The sequence below is a fragment of the Cnephaeus nilssonii genome (assembly GCF_951640355.1).
Source record: "Cnephaeus nilssonii genome assembly, chromosome: 6".
Taxonomy (NCBI): domain Eukaryota; kingdom Metazoa; phylum Chordata; class Mammalia; order Chiroptera; family Vespertilionidae; genus Cnephaeus; species Cnephaeus nilssonii.
The window spans coordinates 74,660,935-74,679,229 of record NC_137077.1 but is presented as its reverse complement, the minus strand read 5'-3'; the positions used below and the strand labels follow the sequence as shown (position 1 = coordinate 74,679,229).

Here is an 18,295-nt window from a genome sequence, read left to right as displayed (position 1 = left end):
CCTCAAAAGTGAGTCAGCCACAAGGGGGAGTACTAAACTTGCTTATGAGAGTGATTTTACAATTTTCTGAAAATGTTGCCTGGGCAGAAACAATGGAAAAGAGCTTTTTAAGCTCATCTGAACATGGGGATGCTGACTCACAGAAGTGAAATATAATATAAAAACTATATTATAACAATATAAACTACATTTGTATCTACTCTTATACAGGATTTAATCACAGAAGTTTCTCCCCTTTAGAGATCATAAACAAGAAATACTAATCCTTTATAACAGACTCAAATATATGGGGATAAAAAAGATCCAGCTATGTGTCTCATAAAAGCATAAAATACTCTTTAATTTATAGGATAATATCTGTCGGATTCTAAAATCCATTTAATCCACTTAAAATCCATTTAATGACCATCTAGCAATATTATACATTTTCACATAATTAATAATCTAAGTCTTTACAAATACAGTTTTATATAAATCAAACTGCTTTTTAAATGAAAAACAGGTCTTAATTGTATATACCCAACATATTTTCATGAGCAAAATAACTTGAAAAACACTTCTATAGATTTTAAAAGAAAATATTTACATTTTAATTTTTTCAATGTCTTACAGTAAAAAATTATGAAAATATGAAAGATCATACAGAATTTATTTCATCAAATTTAAATATGATTGCATTTTTAGTAACATTATGTTGTTATTTTTAAAGGTACATTTAATTTGGAATATTTTAGGTACTATGTAGTAAAAGTGCTTTATGATATAAGTATTAACATAGAGATTTCCTTTCCCCCCCAAATTTTAAGCAATCTGATGACTTGAGTGTCTTTCTATTCCCATAATTATTAGTGTAAACGTGACATCCTCTGACCCTGCAAAGGAGATAAATTTCCTCAGCCAGACACGAGAAAAAGCTGCTTTCCCAGTCTTGTGCATTGTTTTCTCCTCACTCAGCTAGAAAATAGCTCCAGCCCGCTTGCTGAAGTGTCCCTTTCAGTGTGATTGCCAGGGGAAATGTGCAAGAGATCAAAGTTGTAACCCTTTACACACTTCTTGCATCTGTGTAATATACCTTGAGTTTATTATACCTTGCAAATGATACGGTTTCAGATAAAGAATTTCCATCTCAAATTAACTGAATCTTACATGAAAAAGTAAGGTAATACAATTAAATGCTAAGACATAACAAATGGACTATTTGTTAAGATTACAGATGTGATAATGGACTAAATGTACCCAATATAAGCTACACTTTAAGAAACTCAACAGTTTCAAATTATAAACTGAATGTCTGTCTAGTTGGTTTAATTGAGGCTACTAAAATAATTAACAAAAACAACTAGATGAATATAGTTTTTCCAGATGTAACCATCAAAAAGCCAATTTAAGCAAATAGAAATTTACTTGAAGAAGTCATTTATTTGAATAGTCTATGGTCCAAGTAAAAAGCACACATTTTCAAAATGTCTTTATACAGTTTGTAAGCAATTTTATAAAACAGACAAGTAAATATTTTCTTTATCTAATATCTCTGACATATATTTCATGTACCCAGACTATCATATTAGGACAGCTGTTCTTCACAATAATGTTCCTGATGGACTGAAAGATTAAGGAATACTTTGAGTACCATCAAAGACTCAATGGGCATGGTATATTTTTGTGTTTAAATGAATTCTTTGATTACTGATAACATGTCCAACTCTATGTAAACCAAATATTTAATTATCCATATTGTCTACTCTGATTAATTGGAACATTATCATAAGCTTATTAACAAAGATTAATTTTCAATGTTTTAAAAAATATATCAATGGTTTTATAGAAGTTTAAATGCAAAGATGTGTTCGGATGTCACAATATTTTTAGTGGGTTATTTAAAAATTAGAGATTTTACATAAAAATCTGATATTTTTGTTTCTCTTAGCATAATGTAAAAACTTCTACATTTCTTCCTGAAGAACTTTCTTTTTGCCAGTGTACCCCATTTCATATCATTTCCTTGTTTCCATAAGAAGCTGGAATCATTAAGTACAGTTCACTGAGAACCAAAACCAGGGGAGGGGCTCCAAAAAACCCTCATCTCCGTGACAGAGAGAGGGTTAAATGACCTCCAGACTCTTGGCCAGGCACAGGATACCCTTGACTAAGTAACAAATGACCTGACCCCAGAACTGTATCCAAGAAGCCAGCTTTCCCTCAGGAAATGACAAGACAGATCCAGCTACCTAGGAAATCACCGATTAGATGATTACCATGCATGTGGGCAACTCAGTAACATTAGAAAACATTCCGAATTTCCATAAGAAAAATTGTAATCATTTTTTTACTTCAACTTGAATTTTAGGTTTTGGGTCAAAGCTGCAGATGCCTATTTTTAGGAAGTGGCTCTATATTAATGTCACTTTGAATCAAAATGCTTTTGGGGGAGGTACAATTTTAAAAAATCATTCATTAGATATGTTTTTCTAAAATTAAAGTGCTAGACAACCTATAATGAGTCATGTTACAAGTAATCGATAACAATGCTAATTGGGTCTAATCACTAGTCTTCCAGTGCCTTTTTTTTTAAGACCACATTTCACAATTCACATTTCAGCTTGCAAGTAATTTCAATGTAAATAGTTATTTCTGTGAAATAATTCAAAAAACTTGACTCCAATTAGAAAATTGACTCAAAAAAGTCATGATGCCTGTTTTAGCACATCTTCTATGTGCCTAAAAATGCTGGGGTCTTCGATCGTAGGCGTTACCTGAAAAGAGAAGTAGAGGCATGAGGGTACTTCCTTGAAACCCTTTCATACATTCTATAATTAGATAATTACATGCAATGTTGGATTCCCCACTATCTTATAATACTCATACGTAAATGTTCAAAAATAGGGAACTTTGAACCTAATATTTTAAAATGTCCCTCAGCTCTCCAGAATGACAAAACAAACTGTCATGTTAGCAAAACTAATGGTCCTCAATGCTACTTTCTACAGAATTCCTCTTGAGACTTTCTATGTGCCTCTATAAAAATAAAAATAAAATTTGCATTTGCTCATGCACTACTCTACTATTAAAATATGTATATCTCAGTAGGTACAATATGCAGACAAATTTTAAAGTACATATGCTTGGATCAGCCTAAAGTTTCCTATAATAATTTTCACTAAGTACAATTAGCATATTCATCAATGCAAAGAGTTTAAACATGTATAGCCAGCCTTGATTACTTGTTTTCTCACTAACAGCCATTAATGAATACAATGAAGGAAAATGTAATTCAATAAAGATTGCATTTCCACAAGTTTGATTGGATTTAACTAACATATTTACTAATAGTAATATTTTCACACACTGATTCTTATATTCTCAAAACATATGATTTTAATTAATCTGTGGTTCCCCAAAGCCATGATTCCTACAGAGTGGCTATGCAATTTCTCACTTAACATTTAAAAAAGTGACATTATGTGTATTTTAGGGATGCAATTCATGAATTCATGCTTGAGAACCATTTTTAAGAACTTTGCTGATGCCAAAGAAATGGGGATAAACCATTTCAAAACTCAGCATTGAACGTCCTTGATAATTTACCTTGTAAGGCTTGCCATTGACAAGGGCAGACAGAGCTGACCGTGGAATTTTGCCGGATCTAGTTTTTGGTAACTGTTTGACAAAAACTGCATTTCGAAAAGCAGCCACAGGGCCAAAGCTCTGTCTAACGTGCTTCACAATTTCTTCCAACACTTGTTCCTCAGTTGTATTGATACCTAGGGAGAAGGTCAGACGGGAAGCAGTGAATTAACCTTAGTTAATCACTCAGGGCCCACACAGTCAGGGAGGACAAAGCTCTCACCTTTTTTCAACACGCAGAGGGCTAAGGGGACATGCCCCTTCAAAGGGTCCTCCTTGCCAACAACAGCGCAGTCAGCCACAGTGCCATGGGAAAGGACTGACTGTAATAAGGAAAAGCATTCATTTAGAGTGTGTGTTTGTGTGTGTGTGTGTGTGTGTGTGTAAATTATTTTAACTGGGAAACTAAGCACACGTCAGATAACTCAAAAACACGTACCTGTCTGTGTGAAAATTACTACTAATTCACAATTCATATCTTACTACTGGTGTGAATGGTTAGGATCCTCACGGTAGTCACTCACAAAGGCTGACGGTAATTAACACAAATTGCTTAGTTTACCTGGAAAGTAAGGAATTTGTTTCTTCATCTCAATTGTTTATTAGTGAAGTCAGGGAAAATATGCCGGGGACACCACAGGTTAACCGATTGCAACAGGTCTCTGAAAACAGACAGCCTCATGGTGATTTGGCTTTAGTGCTGGCAACCAAAAGCTCACCTACCAGGAGTCCCTGGCAGCCCCAGGACTAAAGACGGAGTGCTTATATTTTTGCATCTGCTACTAAGCAAAGACTAGAGCATTTCTTTTCTTGAGTGACCACCCAACCAGAGAAGACTTTCCGAAACAAAAGAAGAGACTGGACATGGAGTGAAGCCCTGACATCAAGGAATCACATTGTCCAGGAGCCATTTTCACATGCTCACCCGAAGCTCTCAGTGTCTTCAAGTGAATATCCAAAAAGCTATTTTCTGAAAAAGTAATACGTATTCCAGGGACTGCAAATCTCCAGTGACTAGACAAAACAGTGAACAAGATACCAAGAGTTCATTTAAAAGTTCTCATTCTTTCTTCCAGTCAGTCATTCAACAAAGATTTACTAAACACTTCCTGTGTTCCAGCCGCTGCACTAGATTCAATGGTGAGCAAAAATAGGCGGAGCACGGTCTCATGCCTATGGCCTAGTAGGGGAGAGCAACATTAACAATCAAGCATAAATATTTGGTTATCATAAATGTCTAAATATAAAAGTGTAAGGGCTTTGGGGCATTAGTCTGTTTTTATATGTGAAATAGAGCAGAAGTAGCCAAGTTGGCCGAAGGATACGGATGTCAGAGAAGCCTTCCCTTAGGAAATGACAATAAGCTCCGGTCTAAAGGGTTGGTGGACATTGATTAGGCCAAGAGGAGGGAGCCCTGTGGAAGGGCTGTGCGTGCACAGTCACACCTGAAAGAAACCAGTGTGGCCGGAAAGCAGGCGCAAGGCTGAGAAGATGAAGCTGCAGCGGTAAAGAGAGGCTGTGCAAAGACTTCCAACTGTAGTTTTGGCAGCGCTGGGATGGCAATAGAGCACTTTCAGGAGTTGAGGAAGAGATGCAAGATCAGATGGATTCTTGAAGTTAACTTTATAATTTAGAGTAGTTTTAGGTTCATAGAAAACAGCAGAAGTACAGAAAGTTCCCATATACCTCCTGCTCCTGTATACGAACAGCTTTCCCTACCATCAAAACCCCTCACCACAGTGGTATGTTGTTACAAGTGATGAACCAACATTGACACATCATGACCCTAGTCCATAGTTTACTTTAGAGTTCACTCTTGGTGTACATTCCATGTGCTTTACGACATGGATCCACCATTGCGATATTTTTCAGAATGGCTTCATTGCCCTAAAAAAAACCTGTGCTCTGCCGATTTATCCCTCATTTCCCCCTAATCCTTGGCAACCAGTGATCTTTTTACTGTCTCCAAAGTCCTTTCCCAGAATGTCCTGTAGTTGGAATAAAACAGTAGATAGCCTTTTCAGATTGGCTTCTTTCACCTCAGAGTGGATTTTGAAAAACACAAGCTTGTTTCACATGTGGAGGATAAGTAGCAGATTGTTGAGTGGGTATCACAGTTTGTGCAGTGAAACCACCTAAGAGGCTCCTAGAGTAGACCAAGGATATGGCAGTGGACTGAAGATTCTAGCGTTTATTTAGAAGTAAAACGGATACAGGTGATAAATTGGATATGGAACACGAAGAAGCGAAGAGTTAAGAATGATTCTGTGTATTTGTTTGAGCAGCTAGTTGGGTAGTGATGTCATTTTCTAAGCAAGAAAATGCTACTGAGGGCTAGGCCTGAGAGGCAAGATCGTGTGATAAGTCTTGGAGACTTACTGAAGGAGTGTTGAGACACCAAAGCCAGAGCAGTTGGAGCTGAGGAAAGGCTCAACCTGGAGATGCATATTTGAATAGCATTAATATTAGATGCTAATAAAGGCTGTGGACATGGACAAATTCTGGAGAAAGCAGTGAGAGAAAAAGAGTGAAAGCCTTAAGGAACTGCAACAGCTAATGGCTACATGAAAAAGAAGCAGATAAACTTGACTAAAAAGGCACAACCAGACAGGTAGGAGAGAAATCAACAGAGTCTGGGACATTTCACTTTCAACTCCCAAACTTTCCATGAAGAAACTTTTTCTCTTTTGATTGAGCCAAATAAAAAAATGAACGTTCTCTCCTCCGAGCTCCTGGAAAATTCAGTGAACTGCTAGAAGGTTTGGTATAAACCTGGTGTGCTACCTCACACAGCCCTAATTAAACATACAAGCCAACCTTTCTCCTCTATCCTATCGTTAGCATCCACTCTGAAAATTTGAGTTGCAAGAGTTCACATCCACACAGGTTTTGACTTCTATAGTGTGGAGGGTAGAACTTGTTAAATAAATAGTTTCTGTACTACATGTTTTATTAACTTCATTGCTAAGATAAATACATCCACGCCCTCCTTCCATTAGCTGGGCCTGACTAAAGCACATACTCGACCATGCAATGCCACGTTCTCCCGCTGCTTCCATTTGAACTCTCAGATGCTTCCAGCAGCTTTCCCATTTGTTAAGGTCTTATTTACTTTTTAGACTTGTGTGTTTTGAGTAGAAACAAATTTTACTGCCAGGGATTTGTTTGGGTAGTCACCAGTTCATGGAGGAGAATACTTTGTCTGTGGCAGGTGGGATATAGATGGGATGGGGTCAATTCTGTAATTCTGATTTACTATTCCTATTTTTATGAGTAGAGAAAAACAATTTTACTTGGCTAACCAGAGTTAAAAGTGTCACAAAAAACCCCACACTTATTACAGTGTTTATTGGTGCCATGAGCCCTTGTACCTGAGTTTTTGAAATGCCAAGATATCAGTTTAACTCACTGTAAAAAAAAAAAAATAGATCTTTCAGATATTTTGTCACTTAACCTATATGACTGTAATTTTAACTAAATTAAACATCAAAACTTCTAATTTGTTATTCTTTCACATTGTTATTTTAAGCTCAACATGTTGCCTTCCTCAATCTTAGTGTTTTGTTTTTGTTGTGTTTTTTTTTTAAATATAACTTATTGATTTTTTACAGAGAGAAAGGGAGAGGAATAGAGAGTTAGAAATATCAATGAGAGAGAAACATCTATCAGCTGCCTCCTGCACACCCCCACTGGGGATGTGCTTGCAACCAAGGTACATGCCCTTGACCGGAATCGAACCTGGGACCTTTCAGTCCGTAGGCCGATGCTCTATCCACTGAACCAAACCGGTTAGGGCAATCTTAGTTTTTTTAGAAGTAGATGGGAAAATTTTGACTGGTTTTCTATAAGGGCAGGGAGTATTTTAAAATCAGAAGTAATACATAACACAGTTCTCTATAATTTCAAAGTTTCCCATTTTTTTCTAACTGTATATAAATTCTTAAAAATTTGTGAGAGATGATCCCTTCTCATAATTGCATGTCATCTGTAAATGAGGTTCATTATTATAGTGGATAAAATATTATATTGATCTATCAGGGTTAAAAAGATACCATAAAGGAAGGGAGGCAACCAACTTCCTATGTTGGCCCCACCAACCATACTGACATGCCAAATAATGATTTCAACAACTGAGTCATTATGAAAGAAAACATCAAACTATGCCTTGCCAACATTTGAGGGACATAAGCGAGCCAAATGTTCTGTGAGGAAAAACAATCAAAAGTCACGTTTGTATAAATTCTATGATGCAGCTTTAAAAAAAAAGAATCTCTTACCCTTTGAGACAGCATGGAGGGACCTGGAGAGTATTATGCTAGTAAAATAAGCCAGTCAGAGAAAGACAAGCATCACGTGATCTCACTCATATGTGGAATCGAATGAACAAGATAAACTGATGGACAAAATAGACCCAGAGACATAGAAGCATGGAACAGACTGAGGAATCTGAGAGGGAAGGCAGGGATGGGGGGTAGTGGTGGGGTGGTGGGGTGCCAGAAGCCAATTCTAGCATGTCATAATTACAAGAGTTGCATCAAAAGGTTAATGAAGCTTGGGGGCTCAACAAGGGCTGAGCCACATATGTAATCATCTGTTGGAATGGCTAAAAAGCATCTCCCCCAAACCTGAATAGGATAATCGTTTGCTGCCAGACAGCTCAGGGCATCAGCTGTAGGCTATTCCGCAATCTGACAATGCTTCTGTAAACCCTACCCTTTGAAACCCTACCCTTTGAAGTATATTATCTCCACCTTGCCTTAGGACAAATTGTGTTAATAAAAAGCATGGGTCTTGAGTCAAGGGGAAGTCTTTAGCTCCTTTAGCTGAAGCTCCTCTGACCCCAAAGCCTTTCAAAACTATCTTTCGTCTTTGGATTCCTTATTGAATCTATGCACAGCCTTTCTCCAGATTGCTGAATCCTTCATAATGCTGGGACAAGAACCCCGGCAGTGGGGAGAGTAACTGGGAAACTTATATGCATATATGCATAACTCATGGACACAGACAATAGTGTGGTGAAGGCCTGGGAGGGGCAGGTGTGGTGTGGGGTAGAGGGGAAATGAGGGGGTGCATCTCTAATACTTTCAACAATAAAGATAATTTTTTAAAAAAAGAAAGTGACTGTGCAATAAATAAAACAAATAAATAATTAACTAAATTCTATGACATATCTGTGGTTAATAGACAAATTCCCCCTAAAGATACAACTTAAATGGTAATTGTTTCACCAAAAGTAAGTATATAAATAGGTGATGGCAATAGGTCTGATAAATGTCTGTTATTCATTGTTACAGGTGACTGCCCCTTTTGTGTGAATTTTAATGAATTAAAAGGTTGCACCTTTAGTCAGCTATGTTACATCAGCATCTCAATACTTTGTTGAGTATTTTCATTTAAGAAAACATAATTTAAATCAAGCACCCCATAAGATGTGAGGAGCTGAAGAAGAGGAATGTTTCTTCATTTCCTCTGACATTGGAGTCATCTAGAAAATCTCCAGATTCCACATCTTCATCAATAATCATATTGATATACTAAGGAAAATATTCAGCTATTTTATATTTATGTAAATCCAGGAATTAGTTAATGCTGGGTAGAAGTGAAATTGCATGGCCTCTTTGTTGAATATGCACTTTATAGAAATATATTCAATTTTGAAGAAATCATTCCTGAAATAGTGAACAAGATAGCTAACTTGGTGAGAACAACCTTAAAAAAGGCAAATTATATGTGAACACTGCTGTGGGCTCTAAATGCAATATTTTAACACCAGATTTCCAAGTTCCCCAAGATACTACTAGGCACATTTAATAAACTAGAACCTAAGCTACCGGAGAAAGAATGAAACAGGAAGCCCAATTTGTTCCCTGGAGATATGTCTGCATGAAAAGGTCTGCCCACAACTGCGAAAGAGAACCAAGCACGAAGGATAATTTTGGCTCAGAAGACCTGAACTACTAGATTTCAGATCCAATTTCCTTAAGAAAACCTTGAACTTCCACCAAAGTGTCCCAAATGCCCAGCTAGATGCTAAGCTTTTAAATATTAATCAACTGTTCAAATAGATATGATTATTACTTAACAGTTACAGAAGGCCTCACACATATTGGTATCTTCAAGGAAAATGTCATCTTAAATTTATAAAAGCTCTCTTAGGACTCTACTTTCTTATGATGAGAACAGAAAATAACATAGGGTTTCCTGAAATGTTTTGGATATAACAATTTTAATAGCATTTCTGTTTGATTAAGTCTTATTTTTATTTTGAGAAGATGGAAAAGCACAGATATTTTCACCATATATGAAAACAACATTCTGTCCACTTTTAATTTCTACAAATGAGACTTCCAAGAGATTAAAACCCTCAAGTCTTATTTTACAAAGGCAAAATGAAATCCAGCATTCACTACTGAGAATCCTGGAAAAGCATTTATATATCCAGTAGGGTTTGGGTACTTTCATAAAAGCTGGTTATGGCATCAATGTTGTAAACATTTCACATACATCTTAACTGTCACTGTATTAAGCATTTGTGCTAGGAGCTGAAAAAAAGGCCAATAAGGCACGCTATTTTACAACTCTCTCCAATTGATCCCAATATAGAAAAGACAAACCTGATAGGAACTGAGATACTAACTTTCTTATTAGACATCAATATGAATTAAAGAGTTAGCCATTTAATTCATATAAAGCCTTGAAGGCTGAGAGGTGTCCTGTTATGTGCTGTAAGTACTCCAAGACTCAGTGACAACATTCCTGTTAAATGCCATTGATTCCAGCACAGTTTTTCAATTTTAACTGGCTACCTTTTGTCTGGCTCACTCTGCTATTATATATTGTGATAAAAATGTCAGCAGAAACATATTAAAGTACAATATATATTTAAATAGGTTGATACTTCTCCTTTCATTCCAAAAATAGAACAAAGAAGTTTGATATTAAGATCTGTGCATATGTAATCTCACATTTTGATTAGCTGAGTCAGCCATAAATGAAAGTAAATACTGGAAGTAATCTCCTACAAGCAAGAAATTAAAAGTTCATAGAACCAGAACCACCTTTTGCCACCACACTGAAATACTTGAAGCGTAAATTTCAATTTCAAGTTATCACAAAATCCAGTCAGTTAAAAACAAGATAATATTGTGTATGCACATAAAGGTCACATATTCTAAGCCATTTTCTAAAATGCTTTCCTTTTACTCAAATACAGTAAATCCTCAATTCTGTGGACCTCCATTTAATGGTCTTCAGATTTAATGGACAATATTTCTGCTCCATATGTCATATGTGAAAATTAAGACCCTGTTAATTTTAAAACTCTGTTAAACCAAAATTTGCTAATAATCAAGTTAACAGGTTATTTTTTTGTTATTAATTCAATTATTTTTAATAAATTTTAGTAAATAGGCCGTATGTTGGAAAAAAAAAACACTGCAGTAATTTCTCCAACATAAATATTACATATCTACAATCATAGTCTACAAATTTAAACCCAAGAGTCACCAGTCGTAAACAATGTCCAGTGAATGATTAGCACATGATCACACTGCACTGTGAGCGGTAATTGGTTCTGTTGTCACATGGCGTGATTTTTTGCAGCAGTTTTAACACTGCTCATTGATGTTCCCATGCCACGCCCCAGACACGTGAATTTGTTTACTCAGAGTGACTGGTGAAAGCACACATATACTAGTCCTATTCAATATAAATTTAAAATTACTATAATACATACAGGAAACTTTCCTGTGGAATTAAACTTTTCATACATACTTAATTTTAATTACACAAACGAGTCTACATAAGTAAAAACAGGTAAACTATCAATTTTTTTAACATAAGCATTCAGAAAATCTATTATATAACAGACTTTTGGCTTTAATGGACACCCCTTCACCAGAATTAGTCCATTATATGGAGCTTTCACTGTAACTTCTCATTGTCACTTTTTAAAAAAGTCACTTGTCAAGCAGTGTTAAGCTATTAAATTTAGGCTGAAGATAAGTACGTCCTTTAAATAAGGTGATCATCTTTTAATCAAAGGAAGGGAACTAAACTTGGATTCTGCATACTCTGACCCCACCGCATTTTAATCACACTACGTTAGATATTTCTGCTTTCATTTAAACTGCAGTTTGCCCTACTCTGTCTAAACTATCCTCGGTTTGGTTCTAGAGAAGACAGAATAAATACATTCCACCTTATCACTTACACTAATTGCAATGAAAAAACTCTGGGGTAAGTTACAGATCAGAAAATTCTATCAAAACATGAGAGACAGCCTGATGGTGAATCTCCTGTTTTGTCTGGTGGTTTATTGTTTGGTTGGAGGGTTATACATTTTTGTGTTTTTTGTGGTTTGTTTGTTGGTAGGGTTTGCCTCCAATATATTCTGGCCTGGGTGCCAGAGTAACCCCAAAAGTGCCAATGAATACAGACAAAAAAAGCCCAAGAAATGCATGCTGTGTCTAGCCAGAGATCCAGGAAGAAGCAGAGATGCTGGGACACATAATCTGTTTACTTTTATCCTCCCTACGCCCCATGAACATCAGCAAAGAAGCAGCGCCCTCTGTTTCCCTACAGAACTGCCGCAAGTATGCTGTCTCCACACACCCTGCACCAAGAGCCTGGGGAGATTCAGTGCCACTTGCCCTCCCACCGGCAGCCATCCAGTCCCTGAGAGCGGATCCCTGTTGACTTGCCTTGCTCTATACCCGGTGAGTGCTAGCAAGGACACAGAGTCCCTCTCTCTCCCCAGGGCCACTGTACAGACAGACCTTGCAGGACTGAGCACTAAAGCCCTAGCTCTCTTTACAAAAGAGCAGAAAGAGGAGCCTTGGAAATCAAAGACTGAGCAATAGATCCTGTAGTAGAGGCAGGAGCTAGAGAAAAGGATATTTTATTGTAACCGGCAGAAACTTCATTTCTTTAATAGGACCTTTTCTCCTTCAAAGTAGCCTCATCCAGGATCCTGACTTAGCTGCCTCCTTCTCCTGCAGGAACACTCCCTTCCTCATTAAGCCCTCAAGACAATGAGACCCTGGACAGCATTGAACAATCTTAGGAACAAAGCCTCGGGCTATTGACCACCAAGACACGTTTCAATCAAACTAAAGATAACATCTAGGCCTCACTTGTGCTCCAGACCCAGAAAAGTGGAATGATCACATTCTTGCAAAACCAGATGAAGCTACCCATGGCTGACATCAGGACTAGATGTACTGATCAGCTACCCCCTACCCTAGCACCGACCAAACAGTAGAGACCCTGACCCTGACCCTGACCCTGACCCTAACTCCCTTAGTCACCATGATTAATGCTTTTCCCCTATGTAACCATCCCATGGAAGCCATCAAAAGAGGTCTTTGAGCATGAGCTCACCTGTGACTCTGGGTACCATTTCCTTAAAAATAAAACTTTACTTTCTTGGCTGCAAAGTCCTGTTCACATTTGCTTGGGCTTTGATGCGCACAGGCAAGCAACCCCCTTTAGTTCAGTAGCAGATTCAGCACAGAGAAGATTATGAACACTTAACTTTCAGATGGACCTTTGGGAGAGACACATGTGAGATGAACTAAAGTAGCCCTGCAAAGGCTTTGAAGACTAAACTGACGCTGAAAGCACAGTGCACAGAAAGTGTGTGCGGAGACAGGGTCTGATCTTGACCACCTGCTAAAATAAAGAATCGTAAGAACACAAATCCAGATGGTTTAAACAGAATCCAGAATCTCATAATGTAATATTCAAAATATCCAGGATAAAATCTAAAATTACTGGACATTTTAAAAAATGAGGAAAATTAATAATTAAAAATACAGAAACAAATTAAAAACAAAGAAAAAGAAAAAAAATGAGGAAAAACTAAATACCACTTAAGAAAAAAGACAATGAGCAGATGCAAACCCAAGATGACCCAAATATTAGAATCACCAGACAAATATTTTAATGCAGCTTTTACAACAGTGGGGGAATAAAACTTGCATGAATTTCTCCTGTAAAAAAACTGTAACCTTCTGAGAATTTTAAAATACCATGAGAATTAGAGTTGCAGATATTTGTTTAGTTAATTGCTCTGATCTTAACAGGATAATACAATTTTTCTAGTTTCCCTGAGAGGGCAAATGATTATTGCTTAACCCCTAGGTTAAACTCCCAAGGTGCAAGAGAGACTGGCTCACTCTTTTATGTACATGTCAAAAAGATGAAGCTTCAGAAACATTTCTAGGTTGTAAAGGTTGAAGACAAGGGGTTATCTTGCTCCAGGAGAGATTTTATTTACATATCAAAGAGTTGAAGTTTGGATTCAGGCCCTTAGATTTCCAAGAAGACTCTTCCAGGAGGGTGAAAGGTAGCTGCTCCTTCCTCTTTATAAGTAGAGAAAAATCATTTTCCTTATTTCTCATCTAGGGAGTGCCTGGCTACTCATGTAGGGACATTTCCCATCAGCTCTCATGGGTTACCTAGGATTAAGATCTGGAGTAAGAAGGTGATGACACACATTATTAAGAAATCTGTCTATTATCCAGAGCACATCTTTGCACATTCAGGATAAAATTAACAAATGGCCCAAGAAGTATGGGTAAACACTTTTAGAATAAATGGAAACAAAATTTCTTAGGAAAAAAAACAAAAGTTACAAAAAGAACCAAATGACTTAAAAGAAGAGAGAAAAGCTGATATGGGAGAAGTGCAAAGAGAAAAGGCAAAACAAACAAACAAAACCAGCTATAAACTAGTAGACATAAATATATCAATAATTAATTTAAATGTAAATGATCTAAAGACACAGTTAAAAGATAAATAGTACAAGATTGGATAAAGATAAAAACAAGATCCAACTATTACTATTTCATATCTACAGGAAATCCACAGGAAGCATAAATATCCGGATAGATTAAAAATGAAAGAATGGAAAAGATAGATGACAATATTCTATAAATATTATCCACAAAATATAAAGTTGCTATATAATTATCACACACAACTAACTTCAAAACAATGAATAGTACCCTTTTTTTAAATCAATATACAAAAACAATAATGCATTGCCACTAAGTGAGGTTTATCCCAGCAATGAAAAGCTGAACAGTTGAAAATTAATTAATATAATTCACCATATTAACAGTATTAAAAATAAAAGCTGCACACTCATATTGATACAGGCACATAAAGCATTTGACAAAATTCAACATTCATTTAAGATTTTTTAAAAATTCAGCACATTAGTAATAGAAGGGAACTTCCTCATTTGATAAAGGTCATCTATTATAGAAAAACCTATAGGTTATAGCATTCTTAATGTCAAGATACTAAATTATTTTACCCTAAGATAATGAATAAGACAAGGCTGTATGCTTTCACCACTCTTATTTAATATCATATTGGAAGTTCTAGCCATTTCAAGAAAGCAAGAAAAAAGACATTCAGATTGGAAAGGAAACACTAAAACCATCTCTATTCACAGACATTAATGTCACACAGGACATCAAAAGGAATCTACAAAACAAAAACAACCTAAAAGTAATGAATTTAATGAGATTACAGGATATATATCAGTTTCCAAAATCAATATTGATTTTATGGACTAGCTATGAAAATTTGAAAGCCCCCCAAAATTTTAATTTATAATAGCTAAAAATATTAAATACATAGGTATAAATCTAACAAACTATGATCAGACTCTGTAAATTAAAAGTGCAAAATGTTGATAAAACTTATCAAAAACACCTAAATAAATGGAGAGATATACAAAGTTTATGAATTGAAAGATTCAGTGTAGTTCAAATAATAATATTTCCCAAATCAAGATTTAACATAATCCTAATCAAAATTCATGCAGGAATTGCTATAACAATCCAAAAGCTCATCATAAAGTATATATAGAAAAAAAAATAAGAAAACCAGAACACCCAAAACATTTGTGAAGAAAAAGCAAATGTGGATATTATTCAACTAATAAGACATTCTATAAAGCTACAGTCTGAATACAAAATGATGATAAAGTTAAACACATGGATCAGTGAAACAGAAGAGATACTCCAAAAATAGACCCACTCAAATATTGTCAGCTGATTTTTGTAAAAAATGCAAGGGCAATTCAACAGAGAAAGGCCAGTCTTCGCAACAAATGATGCTTAGAATAACTGACATCCATATTTAAAAAACATAATCCTCCATGTACATCTTGCATCATATACAAAAACAAAAATCCTAAAAACAGAAATGTAAACTAATATAAAGTGAAAATCCATAAAATTAAATGTAAAACTATACAACTCTTAGGGGAAAACAAAGAAAAAATATTTATGATATTGGGTTACGACAGTGGTCGGCAAACTCACTAGTCAACAGAGCCAAATATCAACAGTACAACGATTGAAATTTCTTTTGAGAGCCAAATTTTTTTAACTTAAACTATATAGGTAGGTACATCGTTATTAACTTAATTAGGGTACTCCTAAGCTGGCCTTTGCTAAAAACTCAAGGGGCCAAAGAGCTGGATGTGGCTCGCAAGCTGCAGTTTGCCGACCACTGGGTTATGAAATCATTCTTAGGTGCAACACCAAAATCAAAATCTATAAAGAAAAAAATTGGTGAATTAGACCATCTATCTAATAGAAGCCTAAGTGACCGTTAAGGCAGAATGACCAGAACGACTGGTATCTATGATGCACATTGACCACCAGGGGCAGATGCTCAACACAGGAGCTGCCCCCTGGTGGTCAGTGTACTCCCATAGGGGTGCAGCTGCTCAGCCAGAAGCCTGGCTCACGGCTGGCAAGCGCAGCAGCGCAGCCAACCAAGCTGTAAGAAGCCTTCCACTAAGTAGCAGTGAGCCAAGCAGTAAGGAGCAAGCAGGCAGGTGGTAAGGAACGAGGGATCCTGGACATCCACTGAGGGGTCCCAGACTGCGAGATGGCACAGGCCGGGCTGAAGGACCCCCCACAAGTGCACGAATTTTGGGCACCGGGCCTCTAGTATCAATATAAAAGACACATTTGCTCTGTTAAGAACATTTTCAATAGAATAAAAAGACCAGTTACAGACTGGAAGAAAATATTTGCACACCTCATATCAAGGAACTTGTATCCAGAATATCTAAAGAACTCGCAAAACATAACAATAATAAAACAACCCAATTTTTTAAAAAATTGGAAGATTTTAACAAGTATTTCACCAAAAAAAGATATATGGATGGCAAATAAGCATATGAAAAGATGTCCAACGTATTAGCCATTACAAAGAAATTAAAATTAATGAGATATTCTTACATATCAATTCAAATGGTGAAAATAAAAAATAATGACAAATACAAGTGCTTATGAAGATGGGAAGAAAGAGGAACCCTGGCAATGCTGGTGGGAATGTAAAATGACATGGCCATTTTAGAAAAGTGTAGCAGTTTCTTAAAAACCTAAACATATACTTATCATATAACCTAATAAACTATAGGTATTTATCATAAACTAGAGGCCCAGTGCACGGATTCAAGCACCGGTGGGGTCCCTCAGCCTGGCTTGCGCCCTCTCACAATCTGGGGCCCCTCGGGGGATGTTGGACTGCTGGTTTTGGCCTGATCCCCACAGTGGGGATCCTTAGTGGGGATCTGGCTGAAACCAGCAGTCTGACATCCCCTGAGGGATGTAGTAGTGCCTGAAGTGACTGGGGAGGAGCTGAAGCCCGGGTAGGGTGCTGCACCACTCCCACTCATCCCAGCCCTGCTGGGCCTGCTGCTGCTGCCTGGTACCCATTTGTCAGCTGAGTGGCGCTCCTGCTGTGGGAGTGCACTGACCACCAGGGGGCAGCTACTACATTGAGTGTCTGGCCCTGGTAGTCAGTTACTTGTTATAGTGACCGGTCATTTGGTTGTTTGGTCATTCAGTTGCTTGGTCGATTAGGCATCCTACCTAATAAAAGAGTAATATACAAATTGACCACACCTTCACTACGTCCAAGCCACGCCCACCAGCCAATCAGGGCGAGTAATTTGGCAGTTAATTTGCATACATAGGCGCCCTGAGCGGACCCCCTGCAATTGATCACAGGGACCTGGGTGTCCGCTTCAGCCTGGTGCACGAGCGGACCCCCTCCAATCGATCGCAGGGAGCTGGGGGTTGCTTCGGCCTGGTGCAAGAGCGGACCCCCTGCGATCAATCACCTGGGCAGGGAGCTGGGGGTCTGCTTTTGTCCTGGGCAGGAGCGGACCCCCTGTGATTGATCGCAGGGAGCTGGGGGTCTGCTCCTGCCCAAGAGGCTTTCAATCTGGGCAGGCCTGGGCAGGGGCTGAGCTGGTGATCAGAGGGAGCTGGAGAGGCCTGCCCAGGCCTAAAGCTTTGGCCAGAGGCTTTAGGCCTAGGCAAGGCCCAGCCCTTGATTGGTTTGAACTATAGAGGAAACACCTTTTCTGACTGCACATTGGCTAAGCTGCCTGTATGCCACTGGTAATATTCTTAGTAACTTGGGTAATAAGAATTCAAAAAGGTGATCTAGGGTTTTCCACCACACTTCTGGAGAAAAAAAAATGAAGGTCCGCTGTTGGAGGGCTAAGAAATGTCATATCCTGCCCTAGCCGGTTTGACTCAGTGGATAATGCCTCGGCCTGTTGATAGCAGGGTCTGGGTTCGATTCTGATTGAGGGCATGTACCTAAGTTGTAGGCTCCTCCCTGGCCG

General features: G+C 37.5%; 1 protein-coding gene across 1 annotated transcript in view; it reads right to left on the bottom strand.

Moving 5' to 3' along the window:
- Positions 1-532: 532 nt before the first annotated feature.
- ACSS3 (acyl-CoA synthetase short chain family member 3) overlaps positions 533-18,295 on the bottom strand; it is a 177,222-nt gene continuing 159,459 nt past the window's right edge. Inside the window, exons 14-16 of the mRNA XM_079773646.1 lie at positions 3,848-3,947; positions 3,586-3,761; positions 533-2,753 (exon numbers count right to left, since the gene is read on the bottom strand). Of these exons, the coding sequence (XP_079629772.1) occupies positions 2,685-2,753; positions 3,586-3,761; positions 3,848-3,947 (345 nt within the window). The 3' untranslated portion in view covers positions 533-2,684. The remainder of the gene's footprint in view (positions 2,754-3,585; positions 3,762-3,847; positions 3,948-18,295) is intronic.